General features: G+C 43.4%; 1 protein-coding gene across 1 annotated transcript; it reads right to left on the minus strand.

The window, feature by feature from the left end:
- Positions 1–1,570: 1,570 nt before the first annotated feature.
- Positions 1,571–19,216, minus strand: RNF149 (ring finger protein 149). The gene is made up of 8 exons (XM_081857900.1): positions 18,524–19,216; positions 13,291–13,541; positions 12,365–12,433; positions 10,230–10,312; positions 9,262–9,358; positions 7,170–7,365; positions 4,633–6,570; positions 1,571–2,768 (listed from the first exon to the last, which is right to left on the minus strand). Exons 1-7 carry the CDS (start codon positions 18,984–18,986, stop codon positions 6,512–6,514), a joined length of 1,218 nt encoding a protein of 405 aa, XP_081714026.1. The 5' UTR covers positions 18,987–19,216; the 3' UTR covers positions 1,571–2,768; positions 4,633–6,511.
- Between the last annotated feature and the right edge of the window lie 474 nt (positions 19,217–19,690).

A 19,690-nucleotide genomic window follows, 5' to 3' on the forward strand; every position in this document is an offset into this window, starting at 1 on the left:
AGTACTGTATTGCTCAGTTTGACTGCCAAGATACTCGATTCCAGTAAGCAAGTGTTGTGTTAGCATCTTAATTTACTTGCTTATCGCAACACAAGTGAAGGGTATTGTTTGCCTTACAAGGCCAAACCAAGTTGAAAAAGCTGCAGATTTTTACCTAAGAAGCAACGGCTAGGAATATTTTTGGGATGCTGCTAACTTCATCTTCCCAAGAACAATATCTGAGGTAGGCCACTCCCTAACTGGCTGCTATCAAGGACCCGCTTTCTCCATGGCTTACTGCTCCAACAGTTTCCATAGGCTGCAGCATCCCATGCCTGAAAAAAACTGAAGGTTAAAAGTTCCTCAACTGCATTACACAGAAACCCTTCCAAATTATTTCTGTTCAGCTCATTTTAGAGTTAAAAAGGGCTCAACTCTGAGGATTCTGCAGAGGGGGAGAAATGTAGCTCTGTAAATGCTTTGAATTCAAAAGGTCCTATATTCCATCTACATTCCATCAAGAATGACCTTGCTCAGCAGATTCAAAGCTACTTCTCGACAGCAGACAAACAGTGGGCTGGGTGAATTAATGGCCTGTTTCGTGGGGGTCCAAAGCCTAAGTTCTTTTTCTAATGGTTTCAGCCCAGCTCTTGAGTCCAAAGGTACCCTTTGCAGAGAGCCCGTAAAATTTACCTTTGCAATTGGGTACAGGATCTGGTAAACTCAAATAGGGCATGAGAGCTACTTTCGTTGTAGCCCCACCAAGGCAACAAAGTGCCCCACTGAGCCAGGTACCTTGTTCTCCTTAAAGCTATAGAAGTAAACATTTCCAAAGCACAATTAAGTGAAAAGTCCCATTACCTTCACCTTAATAAATAACAAGACAAGTCACATTATAAGCATTCAGAAGTTGACTTTACAGTTGCATCCAGCGTCTGAACTGATGGCTTGCAGCAGACCCTCAACTCCCACAAGCATCCATGGACTGCCTTGAGAGATGGGCAGGGGGCCCCACCTGTCATCTGCCTGATGTCAAATTTGAGTTTGAACTTAAGATCCCCAGGGAAAGGAGTTTGCCAACTTCAAAGTCCACATTTGTGTTGGCAGCTCCCACCTCTAATCCCAGCAAGGCTTACATTGGGTGTCAAATTTAAAGGTATAATAGCATGCAAGCCCCTTGGCCCAGGACAAAATGAGAGCACATTTAAAGAATTCAATGTGTTCCTTTGCAGCAGCACCATTACGTATCTTAACACCTGGTGTCAGGTAGGCACAGCTTGGGGAAAAGCCTTTTAGGTAAAATAAGGCCTAGTTTGATTCATGAGCCAGAGGATTCCTATGTCTGCTTTACCATTCTAGTTCATTTTTCCTGACCATAGGGAAAACTTGAGCAGTCTCATCTAGAAAAATCCAGTTGCCACACCTAATAGCTGAAATTATGCTGACAGCAGCTAAGGGAAGGATTTAGAAGTGAGGCTGCTGAACATCTATGTTTGGGATAATTCTTATAATTTCACTTACCAGGCAAATGTTGATCTACAAGTGGCTACAAGGGGAACAGGCTAATGATAGAAATACAGAATGAGCTAAGTACTTTCCACATTTTTATTTATTTATAGAATGTTTTATTCTGCTCTTTAGCCAAAAATGGCTCCCACAAAGCTTAAAGATTGATGAAGACAGTCCCTGCCCTCAGGCATACAATCTTAAAAGACATGACCAAACAAAAAACAAAAAAGTCAACTAGGGTGGTAGAGGTAATAAACAATGATAACCAGTTATTCATTGGAAATTTCAAGGAGAACTGATGGACTGAATGCTTACCAGGTAGCAGCTGACAAGATAAAGGAGGCTGGCTCCTTCACTGAGTTGTCCCGCTCCTGTCCTCCCTTTGTCGTCAGCTGAAGGAACTACCATTTTTATTTCAGCTCAAGCAAAAGCTTCAATGTGCCCCTCACCTCACCACTAGAACGTTCAGCTCAAAAAAGGATTAAGCACATTGTACCCTGGCAAGATTTTTGGTAACGAAGTGCCATGTTCAATTTTAGTCTGTAACAGCAACTCTCCACAATAGAAGTATTCTAAACAGTTACACCGTTTGTGCAGAGACTATGTAGGTAACTTGCTTTTTAAAAAAGAAAACTTGAATTTTGCTTTTAAGAGTGTGTAGAGATTGTTTTATACATTAAACTTGAGCCACAGAAACTGCCTTGTAAAAATAAAACCAGGCTCAAGCACAAAACCCTCAATAACCTCAGTTTTCTACAGCAACAAGTCAAACTGTTATCAGTAGTTTTCTGTTCTGGAATAATATTAAACTACGTTCCAATAAATGGACACGCAGGCCTTTTCAGCTGACAGGACACCACTATAGCAGAAGGGCCCACTTGAAACAGGGCCAGTCAGAAACACTTCTAGTTTGTTTTGCTGCCAACTTAAAAAACTGGACATTCAAAAGGAGCAAAGTCAGCTTTCGTTATTTCCAACTGGCTTATTTTGGTTTAAGGCAGTTTACCTACTACTGTTCTTCAAGCCTTTTTTTAAGGTGCATTTTAACACACACGTTTAAATTAAACCCAGTGCCCTATATACAAAATGTCCATGTCTGTCATATGAGACAACACCTGCAGGCAAGTCAATCTTTTTCAGACCGCACATGGAATCTTTCTGCCTTAAAATAGTTGAAAGAAGGGATGTCTCACAGATAAAAATTAAGAATGTAGCAGCAGTAAGTCAGCGCCGAGTCCGTGTGAGCAAGTTCCAGAAGTGTTTGGGGGGGGGGGGAACACCTAGATGAGAAAAGAAATAAGTTGTCGAAACAATTTCCGTACCACAAGTTAGCAGGAACAATTGTTCAAGCACATAGTTTGTCCACAGTCAGGGTTGAACGATGATCCAGGGAGCTGTGCTCAACACACAGAAAGGAGAATAAGTGATTTTCACTGTCCCCCACACAGTTCCCTGAAAATTTTGCAAGAAAGAGGGGGAGATCACCTCCTCAACTTCTGCAGATAGGAACCTCTGCTAGATCACAGACCTCTTCCATTCACAGAACAAGCTACAAGGTTTTTCAACTTGGTACCTGAAGAAGGGGACAGGGAAACCTGTTGCCCATCAAAATGTTCCAGGACTACAACTCCCAACAATGCTATCAATGGCTACAGGCCACAAGGGCTATGCTATGCTTCCACCAATGGAGATAGGATGCCTCTGAACGCCCTTTTTGCTGGGAATCAATGGCATTCAGGCCCTGCTTGCTTCTGACTCTCACACAAGACGGCAGCTGCAAGCCTGGTTTGCATAGCCTGGCCTATAGGAGCAAGTTGGAAGCCCATCCTATTCAAGGATGTCCCCCCGCCCAACCACCAATACACTGCAAGAAAGGAGTTTAACACTGCTAAGTCCACTGTTCTAACCTCTGGCCATCTGCCATGCAAGCGGTGACTGATGGGAGATGGAATCCAGCACCTTTTGGAAGGCCACAGGTTCCCCCCACCCTTGTCTTAAAGTAGTATATGGCCAGCGACAATTAAGGAATTGCTCTAGGAAGAGATTCCTACAATCAGTGCCTAGGCAGGGGTATTTTGGAACATAAGTCAAGGCAGGCTAACCCTTGGCTTGAATCAGTTGTGGGCCTAAAGATGCTGCTCAAACATAATGGCACCATCCCACATGCAAGGAGGGAAGATTTGTAAGTTTCCATTATTGGGTTTCCCCAAACTAAAACCCCCAAACCAAGTTTCATTGTTGGCTTGCTGACTTCAGACTTCTCCCATTTAGCGAAAGGGAAGGAGGGAATGCAGAAGCACAAGGTCAGCTGCAGATATATTTGAATCCAGCATCTATCCGTACTTAGGCAATACTGACCATTTGCAGGCAAGAGATGGTCTAATTTTAAGGTTCACATAGCTCTGCCATTTTACTTTGTGTGACGTTACTGAGGTCAGAGGAAAAGGTCGCTTCAGGAGGTTTTGTCATCGTGCCTTTTAGAGAGAAAACTGTTAGCAGGCACTGCAATTCGGCCTTTTTTGTCATCACTCCTCAGCAGCACACAAAGCCATACAGAAATCGAACGATTAGCAGCCCATCTCAGAAAAAACAAACAATTCTAATTGTCCAAGGTCAGATGCCGTGTTCAGATTATATAATTTGCTTACTTATAATTAACTTTAGATAATTTACCTATATAATCTGCATAACTGAGTCTGCTTCCAAGATGCCTGTTTCCTTCCCTCCAATATTGGGCTTTGGGAATATTTCCTTCCCTCCAATATTGAGGATGGATAAAGAAACGGACACCAAAAAGGCTTACAGAACAGCTCTAGGATAGGAACTAAATTGCACATAACGCAGCAATCATACCCTGTTGCCATGGGAAACTCTTCCCTTCCCACCAGACACCACCTGCATGTTTCTACACATCTACCTACAGCCAAGTTTGCAAGATGCTATATTCAGAGAGGGACAGGTAAAGCACATTTAGTGCCTAGCAGCTAGATGTGGACTCCATATTCCAAAATTCTGGTTCACATGCTCCGTTAAGTTTTAATATGACTGTTATTGGCTGCTTTCCCAGACCTTTAAGAAATAAACCCAGGAAGAAACGCAATCATAAACCCAACTCTTTTTACAGGGGGAAAATGTAGTTGGTACTCACCATACTGCTTTCTCCAAGGCAGGTGCTACATTGCAAATGTTAGGAAGGATCTGGAGACTTTCAAGGCACACAAAAAACGACGTCCTGCTTTTTCCGTGATGCTAAGCTGGAGTTGTGATGTGCTGAAAACAACTAACCAAGTAACACTTCCGCTTTGTGCTAAGGATGTAGGGAAAGATGAGTGACTGAATAGTTCAAAGGCAGTTCCTTTTTGAAAGCAGCATCCATATTGTTTGAAGACGCAGGGAGTAGTCACGGCATGGTCCACTCCATTAAGTGCTGGCTGTAAGATGCAGGCAGGCCTTGCAGAGGCCAATTTTAATTCATGACATGTGGCTGGGTTACTCTCATCAGAGAAGGTGGCGAGGTCCCCAGAATATTTTGGTAGGATTTCTATCAGAATCTTTGCCCTGTTTCTTCCTGCATCTGCCCCCACCCATGTTTGAATTCCTCTTCCCCAAACTTGAAAATACTGAAATTAAATACTGATCCAATTTAAGTACTAGGTTGCATATTTTCTCTGACATTAAAAAAGCACCTTACCAAATATCTAAGTTTAAACGCGGTGCAAAACGTTTCTTACAGACTTGGCGGTATGATTCCGTACATTCATTTATAACTATTAGAATTCTAAAATGTTCATCCAACGCTTAAGAGAACTATAAATACACAATTCACCATTTTCCTCTAGAGCTTATTGTATATAGATTTACCTGAAGCAGAGGTAAAAATTAAACAGTGCAGTGGTATCTATTTTATACACTTCAGGCTTAGTGCTTTTCATCTACTCTAAGGCACAATACTGCTAATCTAGCACAGTAAAAAAACCAGTAACTATATTGTGCAAACCTCTACTTGGAAGCATCTAACAATCCTTTGCATAACAGAAACAATAACTTTACGAACATCTCAGGAATGAATTAAGGTAGAGAAAAATCCAAAAACAGCATACAAAAAAACAACAGTGAAGGGAAAGAGTGGAGAAGAGTTTAAGTTAAATTATTCTCCATGTGCAACATGAACAACTGCTGCACCACTGTGTTTCACAGTCGAAGGTAGCTCGTTTGCGTTGCCCGAGGCACTAATAGATTGCCTGCCAGCTACAATAACTGTGTGGCACACCTTAAAGTTATTGACCTAACAGGCAAATGAAAAAGTCATCAGGTTTTTCGGCAAGCATGTGGCAGAAATTCTCAAAACTATTGGAATACTTTGCAGGTCCATATTATGCACTCAAAACACAATTTTAAAAAAGTAAACCTCAGTGTTGCATATGTGCTAAATGTACATTTATCATAAATCACCCACATTTATCTGTTAACCTGTGCAATTTGTACTCCTAGTATTGATCTTGTAATAGCTGTTCTAGCACAGAGATTACTTCTGAACTTTTTACTCTTTTTCCAGGGGGAGTTTTCACTTGGGAGCTCCCTTCCTTAACTCGATTTGTGTCCCTACAAACCAAGGGACAAGGAAACCAAGCGAAGAAAGAGAACCTGTTTCTTACAAAAGAAGTTGCAAAGGGAAATCTCCATGGAAAAAGAGCAGCAATCTCAACGTGCCAAATGAGCTTTTAAAAAAATAGGCCAGTTTTCTAAGTAGCAACAGATATTTTCCCTTCTGGTTCTCACCAAGCCTCCCAAGCTCATAAATTTGTCTCATTTCTCAACTCTCATTTTTGGTCAAAAGAAGGAACTCATACTAGAGTTATTGCATTTTGTATCAGGTATTACTCTTCTTACAAAGCAAAGCCTCTAGTTATTAGCCCTTTTGAAACATGAATTAGAAAAGTAACACATTTAAGCTAGACACAAGTCCGCAGCATTTAAACAAAACAAAATAGACATTTCGCTCCCAGTTCAAACTGTCAAGCTTTCATACAGTGTTTCCATTAGACAGGTGTTCTTCAAGTCGATTATCTCTGCCATCCGTTTCTAGAAAATACATAACATGTTTAATACTCTTTGAGTTCCACTGTCTATAGTATAGAAATTATAACACATGCCTAAAGTGCATCATTTAATTGGGAACCAAGTCATCTAAGCTAAAAACAATTTGCATTAACAAAAGCATCATGGTTTAGCCTTGAAGGCAAATGAATTTTGAATTTCCAAAACATTTATCATAACAATAAACAAACACTATTCAGGGTCATGGGCAGTTTCCTAGAAGAAAATATTGTTCTTTCAAGTCAGCCTCTCCTCATCTAAGTTCAGCTTGAGTTTCTATCCTCAAAGAGTGAAACATATATCCCCCCCTTTAGTATCATTTCTGTTGATCCATGTTTACAATTGTGTTATGCTCTTCCTGCAGAATGACCACAGCAAAGACCTTCATAAAGTATGCAAAAGAGTTTGGGATTAGTGCTCTGATCTAGAAAAAACAGCAGGGGAACCTCCTTTGATCTGCCCAGCAGAGTGAGATAATCAAGGTTTTTAAGTATATCCACAGTTCAACTCAGATGCTGAATCTGACATCTGGTTTCTAGGATATCAGTTTCTACAAAAAAGAAACATGACATAAGGTTACATACCAAGTAAGGCTGTTCTTTCACCTGCATCCTCTTTTAAACCATTTCTACTTGATGCAGATCCGTTAGCAGAAGATGCTGATAAGTCACTTGTTTCATTTCTGTTCTCTTCTGGCACAGCAATACTCCAGCTCTCGGCCAATATGCTGCCGCTTGTTGATTCAGGCATTGCAACTTCTTGTTCATCTGCAGGCCCTCCCTTTGAAGTTGAAGGGGGGGGGGGAGAGAAGTGTTAGCCAGCAAGACCATGGGTAGGAAAACTAAGGCCTGGGGGCCGGATCTGGCCCAATCGCCTTCTAAATCCGGCCTGCGGACGGTCTGGGAATCAGGGTGTTTTTACATGAGTAGAATGTGTGCTTTTATTTAAAATGCATCTCTGGGTTATTTGTGGGGCATAGGAATTCATTCATTCCCCCCCCCAATATAGTCTGCCCCCCCCCACAAGGTCTGAGGGACAGTGGACACAAGGTCTGAGGGACAGTGCTGAAAAGGTTTGCTGACCCCTGAGCAAGACTGTTATTGAAAAGGGGTGGGGGAGAAGGGAAAAGAGATCAAGCTAATGTACCAGGAACACTCACTCACTCACTCACTCTCTCTCTCTCTCTCTCTCTCTCTCTCTCTCCTTTAAACCAAAACTTATAAGCCAATTTCCTAACTCCTTTCACACTGTAACATAGCCAGAAGGCAGGATGGGGCAGAACACATGTATTTTGGTTGTTATTTGCCTGTTCCGGGGCATGTGCCTTTGGGGGTGAGGTCAAACTGCTTTCCCAAGCCCACATGTTGGCACACCACAGCTATGACCTCCCCCACACTTAATTCTGAAATCAGCAAAACTGCTTTGCCAAATAAATGCACCACCAGGGGCAGCTTTATACACATCTCAACAGTGGCAGCCACTCATTTATACATCCGTTTTCAGGGGACATAGATGAAATTAGCAACTGAGCCGAGCCAAGCTGCTTTTAGACAACTGCCTGTGGTAGCTCAGCAATCACAACACACACATTCCATCTCAGATATCCAGACTGGTGAAACTTCCCAGGGTTGTCAATCAGGGAGAAAAAAACTTCCCCAGCCATGCTAAATGAGATGCTATGGACTGAGCATGAAGACCTTTTCAGACCAAACATGGATTCTGCTATAATAATAATAATAATAATAATAATAATAATAATAATAATAATATATTATTTATACCCCACCCATCTGGCTGGACTTCCCAGCCACTCTGGGCGGCTTCCAAAGAAATATTAAAATACCACAATACATCAAACATTAAAAGCTTCCCTAAACAGGGCTGCCTTCAGATGTCTTCTAAAAGTCTGGTAGTTGTTCTCTTTGACATCTGGTGGGAGGGTATTCCAGAAGGCGGGTGCCACTACCGAAAAGGCCCTCTGCCTGGTTCCCTGTAACTTGGCTTCTCGCAGTGAGGGAACCGCCAGAAGGCTCTCGGCGCTGGACCTCAGTGTCCAGGTAGAACGATGGGGGTGGAGACGCTCCTTCAGATATACTGGACCGAGACCGCTTAGGGCTTTAAAGGTCAGCACCAACACTTTGAATTGTGCTCGGAAACATATTGGTTCAGGCTCACATCCTGGATGGCTGGAAGAGACTGTAGCGGACCTAACTCAATGAGTCTTCTCACTGAGGAGCTGAATGTCTGCCCAACTACAGTGATTTAGGAAATGAGCCACTGGGACAAGAAGGGGCCTGAGCCTTTCTAAAAAGATTTGGTCCTACACAAGGAGAACATATGATGGGGGTGGGGGAGTGGGGGGGGCAAGCTGGTACTTTGCAGTCAGCAGTATTGAGTTTTGATCTTGGTTTGGTTGCTCTTGCCAGATTGTTTCGTCAACATGTACCAAGTTTTCACCGGTGAAGTTCAACGAGACAGATTTCCGGCTTCTGATTATGCAGAATTGCATTGACCATAACAACAGGCACCTTCTCTAGATAAAACCAGCTTGGGCTCCTCCCTGCAAAAACTAATATGCCGTGGCTGGCTGGATGCTTGGCTGGCGCAGGTATTACCTGGCCCCAAACAGGATGCCTAGAGCCTTATCACAGATTTAGTTACACATTTCCAACCTACCCAATATCCGAGCGCTTTGATGACATCTAGTTTGCACATTGGACACGTTCTGTGTTCCAGCAGCCAGGGATCAAGGCAATGCCTGTGAAAGACGTGCCTGAAGAGACATCGTAGTTTTTGAAATCAAATATAAGGGCTGTTCTTTCATGCAATGAAATTTGGCAAAATTAAAGGAACAAAAAGCTTATCTAAAGCAAAACTTCGATAAGGCAGCATTACAGCGTTTGCTGAGCAGGCCGAAAACAATCCCCACCGTGACAAGATCCAGGGTAACTATGCAATTCAAACTCCCACAGAAATTAAATCTGTAGTTAATAGTGGCACACGGACCACTGAAAGACTGTATGGGGTTGCGCCTGGGGGGTGGTCTGGAAATTTCAGCTAGCACAGAATGCTTGGCAGCTGAATGAGGCCCCTTATCACCAGCATATAATGCCCCCCTTTGAAGGATCTGGTCTGGCTGCTAATTTGCTAGCAAGCCAAGATAGATATTGATATCCCTAAAAAACTTAGGACCTGGTAATTTGAGAAGCTGCCATCTCTCATAGTGCCCTATTCAGTCCCCGAACTGGGAAAGACCCTTCTGCTGCCAGCACATGCCCCTGAGGTTGGTTTTGACAATCTACTCGTAACAGGACATTTCAATGTGGTGGCACCCACTTCATGGAACCCACCCTGGACAACTTGTCAGGAAATGCTGTCCAGCAACCACAAGTTCCTCATCCCTGTTTTTTAGGGCACATAAGTTGGAAGAACTGAATGAACGCCTCCCTATCGCCAGCACTGTAAAAACAAGAATGCATCACCTGCGAGTTTATAGGCTTGAATGAAAAATAAATCAAAAAGCTACTGTGCACTTATCTTTCTCCAATCTTAAAAATACTGGGGACTCGATTTTTTTTTAATGAGTTTTGTTAAATAGTTCCTAAGTAATGATACCCCACTGAAGCAAATTCTAATAAGCTTACTTGCAAGGCAGGATTCGAACAATATCCTTTGGTTTGTAGTTTTCAATGCATACAGCGCAATTTTCAGCATCAACATTCAAGCCCTTTAGAAGAACAAAAGTATAGTTAATGTTGAAGTCAAGCCTTGCACAACTTTGTAAAATAAAGGTACTATAAGTATCCAAGTCTTCTGCAGCCATTTCTTTGAAAATAAGCAGGGAAGCAATTCAGATACCAGAACAAGAAATTCTAAAGAAATGCAACGTTACAGAGCACACAAATGATACAAAAAGACTAACTTAATCTGAAATACCATGTTAAGAATATACAGCAAATATATTTGCATCTGCAAAGCGGCCAACTCAAATTCTAAATGTTGACATACCATAACAGATGACAAAAATTGGTTTGAGTGAGCTGATCAATTTCAAGCCAAGTGAAAATACAGCAAGCTACATGAGGTATTCCATACAAGTCTTCCCTGAAATTCCCATTGATACTCAAATAGAGTGAGACTTACGTTAGAATATTTGTAGTTTCTAAGTCAGGAGAAGAAATCAAGTAAACCAAATTATTCAGGACACTGGACTATAACGTTCAGCCACAACCAATATATGTTGCTTGGCATTATTTTATGCTATCTCTTAAGCCACTCATATATGGTTCACATGATGATCAGGACACTTGATGCTAAAATACATAGCTATAAAATGGTTTAACTCGGCCAAGTAGAAACAGCAAGACTTTTGCTGCTTTTGGCTCTGCCCAGAGAAACCTATTAACTCTGTCTGAGCAATTATGAACACTCTGCTGTAAGTATCCAGGCGTGGCTCAGTCATATTAGCATTTGGTATCAGTTAGATCATCTTCACAAATTATTGCAAAGTCCAACTGATATTATTATATGACTGTGTTAGTGCCAGAAATTCAGAGCAGTTCCCATAACTAAGAACAATTATGTACAATTTTGTACTTGTGTGTCTTCTTGTACAATTATGTGGTGCACTGAACAAATTATAGACTCATGACCTAGGGTTTTAGAGCAAACAAGAACATGAGACTCCCTTTCTCAGAAACAGCGTGGTGTGTGTGTGTTTTTTTTAAAAAAGATACTTTTGGCATGCCTAAGACCTTGGGTTTGCATTCTGGAATGCTTGTTCTATTATTATTATTGTTCTGCTTTTGCCGTATCACAGACTTTTTATTGGTTTCAGAAGCAGCTTACAATGTGTCATCACAAGCTGCTATTGATGGTTCCCTTGGGTGTATGGAGCAACCAACGAGATTCTACATACACCTACCCGTGTATGTAACCAGGCAAAGGAAGTTCACAGAATCACACAATTGAGGCGTTGGAAGGGACCGTGAGAGTTCATTTAATATAAATAATAATAATAATATTTTTTTATTTATACCTGCCCTTCCCGGTTCAGAAAACCGGGCTCAGGGCAGCTAATACCAAATTAAAACACTTAATTGATGCAACGAAAAACAGCATAAAATACAGTATAAAACGTGAATAACAATAAATTCAGAATGCAAAAATTAATTTAGGGGGGAAATCCATCCAATAAACATTAGATGATCACCAGGGATAGCTGTCTAAATTAGTCCTATTTGGGCCAGCGAGGAGACCAGGGGAGAATTAGCTGTGGGATCCCAGAGTGGGTAATCTTCATAAAAAGGGGAGGGGGGAGGGAAGGAAGGGGAAGAAAAGATCAGGCTAAGTTCAAATTGAAAGCCAGGCGGAATAGCTCTGTCCTACAGGCCCTGCGGAAGGAAGTTAAATCCTGCAGGGTCCTGGTCTCATGGGACAGAGCATTCCACCAGGTCGGAGCCATCACTGAGAAGGCCCTGGCCCTGGTGGAGGATAACCTAACTTCCTTAGGGCCCAGGACCCCTAAACTATGGTTATTCATGGACCTTAAGGTCCTCTGCGGGGCATACCAGGAGAAGCGGTCCTGTAAATACGAGGGCCCTAAGCCCAATTTAGTTCAATCCCTGTAAAGCAGGAATATTCTGGCCAATGTGGGGCTCAGACCCATGACCCTAAGAATAAGAGTCTCATGCTCTTCTGACCAAGCTATCTTTCATTTCATTTTAAAGAAACTGCTAATGGAAGACGTTTCCATCTACACTAGTCTGATTGACATTACCTTATCTTCATGCTTTACAATATGCAGTGGAAGCTGGCCAATTGCTTTTATGGTTTCTTCTCTATGGCCCTAAAAAACAACAACACAACCAATTCAATCAGTAGTGCATATTTAAATGAGATTATATGAGATACCACCTGAGACGCTGAGTAATCTAACAACTCCTCTTATCCAAGATCTAAGGGTTCCCTTTAACTGAAAGGCACAAAAGCAATCCTGTTTCCTATGTTGGCCAAGTGTTAACACATGAAATGGGAATGTGCACATGTGGTGTTTGCCTCCTAGGTGGGTCATAAGGAAAGGGTTAAAGGAGTGTGAAGTGATTGGCCAGTGGGAACCCGAGGGGAGGGGTTAAAGTTAGAGTCAGGGAGTCGTGTGGTTCAGTTGAGAGATGAGAGTTGGGAGTTGGAGAAGGAAGAGAGAGGATAAGTCTGTGGGTTGGTCGAGTTGTGTTGTGAGAGAGTGAGAGGTACTGTTAGGTGGAGTCAGATAGACAGTTGGGATAATCAGTTTGAAGTTGTTAGGAACGTATAGGATAGTTAAGGAATTAAGATTAAGAAACTGACAAGAAAAACTAACTGAAACCATAAACTTGTTCATGATTATAACAATAAACTTGATTATTAGTTAATGTTAACAACTGTCTGGACTCTGTGTGTACCCGAGGGAAATGGGTTGGTGGCAGCGAAGAGGCAATCACAGTGGTGGCACAGGAATCAATAGACCGTCAAACGTCCGGGGACACTGTGTGATCGCCACAGCACAGGATACTAGTAAACGTGCAAGATGCACATGAAGTTAAGACTCAGATCAAAACCATTGCAACAGTGCTTCTCTCTATACTAAGTACATGATTCGCAGCCCTAATTACAAGCAAACATTTTCCACTAAAGAAATTGAAGAAGAAAAATCTCCCATGTAATTACCTGGTTTCTAAAATGCGATCCACTATAGAGGAAGCGCTGTATATAAAAAAATATAAGCCATGCCAACGATATGATCATCATGGTGATAAATGCAATCGATACAAATACAACAGACTGTCCACTGATATATTCTTGCATGTGTTGCTTGCCAACACCAATAGACATCCTCACTGGTATCCCTCTTCGCACCAGTTCCAAGATCTCCATGCCTTTGGGATATCCAACCATAATTACAACTGCATTGCCAGTACCTGTCGAGGGGAAAGAAAAACAGGAGTCATGTGGGCTCTTGCACAACTTTTTTATTCTCTGTATGAAATCCAGGCAACCTTATGTAAAGTTAAGTACACCAGAAGTAATTTTGCTGTAGTTTTTCCTTCAAGATCCCACCAACCATGTTGTTGGATATGATGCAAGACCAAGTCCTACAACTGCCATGCTCTCCCCCTTATAATAGAGAAAACAAAGTCTTAAATTATAATAAAATCTTAGAGTCCAGAAATCTTTTCACTCTATACATTCTGTGGCATTCATCTCCTCACATGTCCTCCTTCTAGTTGAGGATTATCAAGATTCCCACATGCCAATTTGGGAATGGTTGGGGTGGTTGTTTTTTGGCGGGGGGAGGGTACTGTCTTCTGTTTGTAATATTTTGTATTTCATCTTATTTCATTCTATGCCACTTTGGTAAATTCTTGTTGTGAAATGGTTTATAAATCTGCAATCAAGAGACATTTGAACCGTAAGAGTGTCTTGATATCTGAGTTTTCCTCTCTACTAAACCCTTGTTGTTTTGGATTATTGCCTTATTGAGATTGCCATACTTGATAGCCCAAGCTAGATTACACATAAGGATGAGAGGCCATATCATGCATAAATTTAGCTTGAGATTAAGGTTCGTTTTGAAAATATAAATGCAATGAATGGTGAATAGACCTGCAATGTAACTATGTTTACTTGCCACCCACCTGTTCCCAAACTTAAAATGGCATGCACTTGGGCTCAACTTTTACTGTACTTCCTATATGTATGCTTAAAACCCAGAAGAGGCGGAATAAGATCAACAGCATTGTTTTGCTATAAGTAAGCCGATAAGAAAAACATCCCTCCTCCACATTAAGTTTGTAACTGACAATATTCTGATTTTGCAAATGCTTCAACACTGACTAAAGTGATTGCAGACATTGTAGCTGCAATAACTAATTTCACAACACAGAGAAGGGCTGCGTTCGAGAAAAATATATAGTGCATATAAACAGTTCCAGTGACCTACTTTTAAGAAGCAGTTTCGTATCTTGGCCTCTTAAGTTATCAGGGTGTCAATCAGGAAGCTCAAATGTTGCAATCCAGAGATACTACATGTTTGTTTTTAATCAAAGAAGAAACAGGCCATTCATGATTCAACCACGCTTCTCTCAACCAGTTCCTCCATTTATCAGCCTTCCTCATCTCCAATTTCCATATATGTAGCATTTGGGGCTTGGGGAAGAGAACTTCATACTTCTCTACTCATGAAACTCTGGCCTCAGGGCTACAAGCTAGGCATCAACCAACCACATGCAATTCCCCCACCCCACAAAAGTCAGGACAGAAGAAAAGGTCCCACACAAAAAGGTCATGGGAAACAATCCGTGTGTAGACATAGACTCGTTTTGCTTCTGGGTCAAATTCAAAGTGCTGGCGACTAGTACACAAACTGCTTAGAGCCACATTGGTAAAGGTAAAGAACCCCTGGACGGTTATGTCCAGTCAAAGGCGACTATGGGGTTGCAGGGCTCATCTCGCTTTCAGGCTGAGGGAGCCGGCATTGGTCCACAGTTTTCCGGGTCATTTGGGCAGCATGACTAAAACGCTACTGGTGCACGGAGGACCGTGATGAGTGACAGAGCACACGGAAATGCCATTTACCTTCCTGCCGCAGAGGTACCTATTTATCTACTTGCACTGGCGTGCTTTCGAACTGCTTGGTTGGCAGGAGCTGGGACCGAGCAACGGGAGCTCACCCTGTCATGGGGATTCGAACCGCCAACCTTCCAATTGGCAAGCCCAAGAGGCTCAGTTGTTTAGACTACAGTGCCACCCGTGTCCCTTAGAGCCACATTAACAGAATCTGAAGGACCACCTCCTCCCATGGAGATCTGCCCGTAGCAGAAAATCTTTGAAAGCCTACCATCGAAATTTCATTTGAGAATAATACAGATCCGGGCAAGCACCTTGGCTATGAAATCCCTACTAGGAATGCTATGCTGCCCTGTAACTTTTAGACTGGAAGCGAAAACATTTTCTTATTTCTCTTGGTGTTTGAACTTATATTTAATGTTTTAACTCTGCTGTCCTTGGCTTTGGGTGTTGTGCCTTTATTCTATTATTGCTGTGTAGTTTCCTTTCTTTTCTGAATGGCACCCAAGCTGGTTTTCCTGTGTCCTCCCTTCATCCCAATATGCATCAAAAGTGCACCTGTATGTTACCAGGCTTCTATTGTACATGATGCCCCCATCTGCTCATGCAATCTGGCTCCATTATGTCTTGCTTTCAACAAGCCACAGAGTTTTTTAAATACTTAGGAAACCTGAAATATTGCTGCGATGAATCATACATATGCAGTCTCCTTGAGGCTGTTTTCCCCAAACGATTCTTGCAATCACTTCATATGCTGCTTTCCACTCCATTACACCAAAATGCACCCAAGAAGAGGCTTTATACTTGTCCTCGCAAAAAAAAATATGTTAGTTATAAAATCATGCTCAGCATCTTTACGCAGGTCATTTTGAGTACAGCACATTTATTTCTGAATGCTGATGGAATGCTTTGTCCTATAAAAGCGCACATAGTATCTGCCTGCTGAGGCTTTTTTCCTGCACCTCTTGTATAATTGCACAAGCTAGAAAGCCAAAAAAATATTTAGAGGAACTTGCAAACAGGTAGCAGGCATACAGGATGTGGATCCAGGAAGCTACTGTGTTTTGAAATAACTAGATCCAAACAACTTGCTTTTCAGTTTATTCGGTGTTTTATACAGAAGCACTGACCATTTTCTCTTTCAGCTACAGTGGTACCTCGGTTTAAGAACAGTCCGCTTTAAGAACGATTTGGTTTGTGAATTCTGCAAAACCGGAAGTAGTGTCCTGGTTTGCAAACTTTACCTCTGTCTAAGAACGGAAGCCAAACGGTGTAACGGCACTGGCGGAAGGAGGCCTCATTAGGGAAAGCACGCCTCGGTTTAAGAACGGTTTCGGTTTAAGAACGGACTTCCGGAACGGATTAAGTTCGTAAACTGAGGTACCACTGTATTTGAAAAGTCCTATATCACATTTTCATAAAAGGGAACAGTACAACTTTGTAGGCCTCCCATTCAGCATCTTCATTTCCTTGCTCCTCCCCACAGCTGCTCTTGTTTCTATGTCAAACCTGCTAAACCAAATCACATCTCCAAACAAACCTGCTGTACAAGCTCAGCCCCGTTCCCATTTCCAGAGACTTGGCAAATGATCCCTGAGTAAGGAGTTTACCTTCCCTAAAACCTGGCGTAACTTTTGCACAGCTTCCGTTGCTCCTCTTGGTTCTCTGCTAAGCACTATTTATTATTATTATTATTATTATTATTATTATTATTATTATTATTATTATACCATCCTATACCTGGAGGTCTTAGGGCGGTTTACAGTATGCACTCCTGATTATGTAGCTCAGTAGTAAAGTACTTTCTAGTTTGAGGCTTTTTAGGCTTCCATTTCCATTGTAAGCAGTTAATGGGGGTGGGAGGGAAATAAAATTATGCACAGTATACAGAAATAAATATTTATTCTTGCACAGTAACTAGGACCTAGGACAGACAAAAGGAAGCATTTCTTCACACAGTACATAATTAATTTATAGGATTCATTGTCACAAGATGCAGCAACAGCCTACACTCACGTTTAAAGGTAAAGGATAAAGGGACCCCTGACCATTAGGTCCAGTCGCGGATGACTGGGGGTTGCGGTGCTCATCTCACTATATTGGCCGAGGGAGCCGATGTACAGCTTCCAGGTCATGTGGCCAGCATGACTAAGCCGCTTCTGAGAAACCAGAGCAGCACATGGAAATGCCGTTTACCTTCCCGCCAGAGCAGTACCTATTTATCTACTTGCACTCTGATGTGCTTTCAAACTGCTAGGATGGCAGGAACACTCACGTTTAGGTGGTTTTAAAAGAATGCTAAACAAATTATTGGTGGATAAGTCGAATAATGGCTGTAAGAAACGATGGCTACACAGAACTTCCATATTCAAAGGCAATACTGTGTACACACAGCCTTTAAAGCACATTTGAAGCACATTTCCTCCCACAAAGAATTCTGGGCACTGTAGTTGATTAAGGTTTGCTGGGAATTGTAACTTTATGAAGGAAGAACTATAGTGCCCAGAATTCTTTTGGAGATGTGCCTCAAAAGTGCTTTAAAGATATGGTACGTCCACAGGAGTGTGTCACTGAAAACCAGTTGCTAAGATCAGCAACCCGCAAAGGCTTCATCCCTATTTGTGAACTTCTTGGGAGTCATTCAGTTGACAACTGTGTGGCACTGTGAGAAGCATGATGAGAGGACCAGGTCCACATCCCCACCCTTTAAACCTCACTGGTAGACCTTGGGCCAGTCACTGTAACACCAAAACCTACTTCACAGGGAAATGATAAAGACAAAATAAAGGGAGGGGGGCCAATCATTGCCTTGAGCTTCATGGAGGAAAGAAAATGATAGAAGAGAAAGGACAGAACACAAACCAAGGTGCTGGGCTGCCTTTGGTTTGATGCAAGAGGGCTAATTCGTTCTTACTCAAGTCAACTTCTGCTGCTTCACATGTGCAGCCAGATGTGAGGGATGCTTGGTCCAAACTAAGGCCTTGCCTACACAAATGAGGTAGTAAAACAGACCATTCCTACAGGTGGCGGAGAGAACTTTTTGAAGATGTTCTCTGAAAACAAGCACAATACAAACTGGGCAGACTGGGCCAGAGGAGTGTGTGCATTCACATGGGACTCAAAAGTAGCACCCACCATCTGTGCGCAGCCTGCGGCACTGCCTGCCACATGGCACACCACACCAGCCCTAAATTCATACGGCACTTGCTTCCAGGGAAGTTTTCTGCAGCCTTGTTCCCCCCTTTGGATGTGAATACATGATGCGCCAAACCCCACTCCAAGCTTACCCGAGCTGCCACTTCCCAAACTCTTCTTCCCTTTCAGCATCACTCACCGTAATTATAGGACATGGTCAGGGTGGAGTTGCCGAACCTGGGCTCGTTGTAGATCACCACGGCAGCCGCCCGCTTCCTCACGGCGTTGGCGATTTTGTCCTTCAAGCTGCAGCCCCCGTGCGCCACCAGAGCGATCCACGACGGAGGCGTCCCCGCGAATTGCGCTCCGGGCGGCCTGGGGATCTCGTAGTCGATCCCCGGCGCGCAGCCTTCCATGTGGCGGCCGCTCCCCGCTCCGCCGCCGCGGGGGATGCCCACCAGGCCTTGCGCGTTGTCCTTGGGCGAGCCGTCGCCGTAGCGGCCGCTCTCGGTGCTCTCCTGCACCGTGCGGTTGGTGCCGGGCTCGGTGTACATGGTGGTCACCCAGGCCGTGTACCACACCAGGGACCAGGCCACCCGCGGGCACCCCACCGCCGCCAGCGCCAGCAGCAGAGGCAGCGCCACGCGGCGCCACAGCACCATGGCAAACCCGACACCCGCGCGCCTGGCGAATGGAGCGCCCAGCCCGCCTGCACCGAAAGGCGGCAGCGCCGGCGCAAGCGGCAACCTCCGCGTTCCCGCCCCTTCCTTCCTTCCTTCCCTGGGAGGCGGCCCGGCTCGCTCGCCCGCCCGCCCGCCCCGGCCAGGAGAAAGGCAAAGAGGCGGGGACTCGGCGGCCAGGCCTCCGTCCTGCGTCCAAGCAAAGCCGTCCTCTTTCCTTCCCTCATAAATGCAGCCTGGCGCGCGCGCTCGTTTGGGAACCGCCCCCTGCCCCTTGTCTTCCCCAGGGGAGAAAGCAAAGGGCTACGCGCGCGCGCCCAGGCAACCCCAGCCCTGCCTACTCAGGAGTCGTCCATGAATTCTGTCCGGCTCGCGCCCAAGTGCGTAGGCTCGCAGCCTAAAACTGCAGCCCCCACACACCTGGGAGTAAGCCTCGTTGAATTCAATAGGACTCTCTTCTGGGTAGGTATGATCAGGGTAATAACAATAACAATAACAATAACAATAATAATAATAAGTATTATTATTTATGATTTATACCCCACCCATCTGGCTGGGTTTTCCCAGCCATGCTGGGTGGCTCCCAACAAAATATTAAAAACAAAAAATCAAACATTAAATACTTCTCAAGTTGTCCCTTGGGCTGTATACATGATATATGTTTAAATAATAAATCAATTTCCCCA

This window comes from Podarcis erhardii (assembly GCF_964252035.2).
Source record: "Podarcis erhardii genome assembly, chromosome: 4".
Taxonomy (NCBI): Eukaryota; Metazoa; Chordata; class Lepidosauria; order Squamata; family Lacertidae; genus Podarcis; species Podarcis erhardii.

Bases quoted from the DNA above. Each gene is read 5' to 3' on its own strand.
- RNF149 (XM_081857900.1), bottom strand. From the start codon at position 18,986: ATGGTGCTGTGGCGCCGCGTGGCGCTGCCTCTGCTGCTGGCGCTGGCG. The intron at 12,434-13,290 runs GTAATTACATGG...GTTGTTTTTTAG, and splicing joins GATCGCATTTTAGAAACCAG to GGCCATAGAGAAGAAACCAT. The intron at 9,359-10,229 runs GTAAGCTTATTA...ATGTCTCTTCAG, and splicing joins GTTCGAATCCTGCCTTGCAA to GCACGTCTTTCACAGGCATT.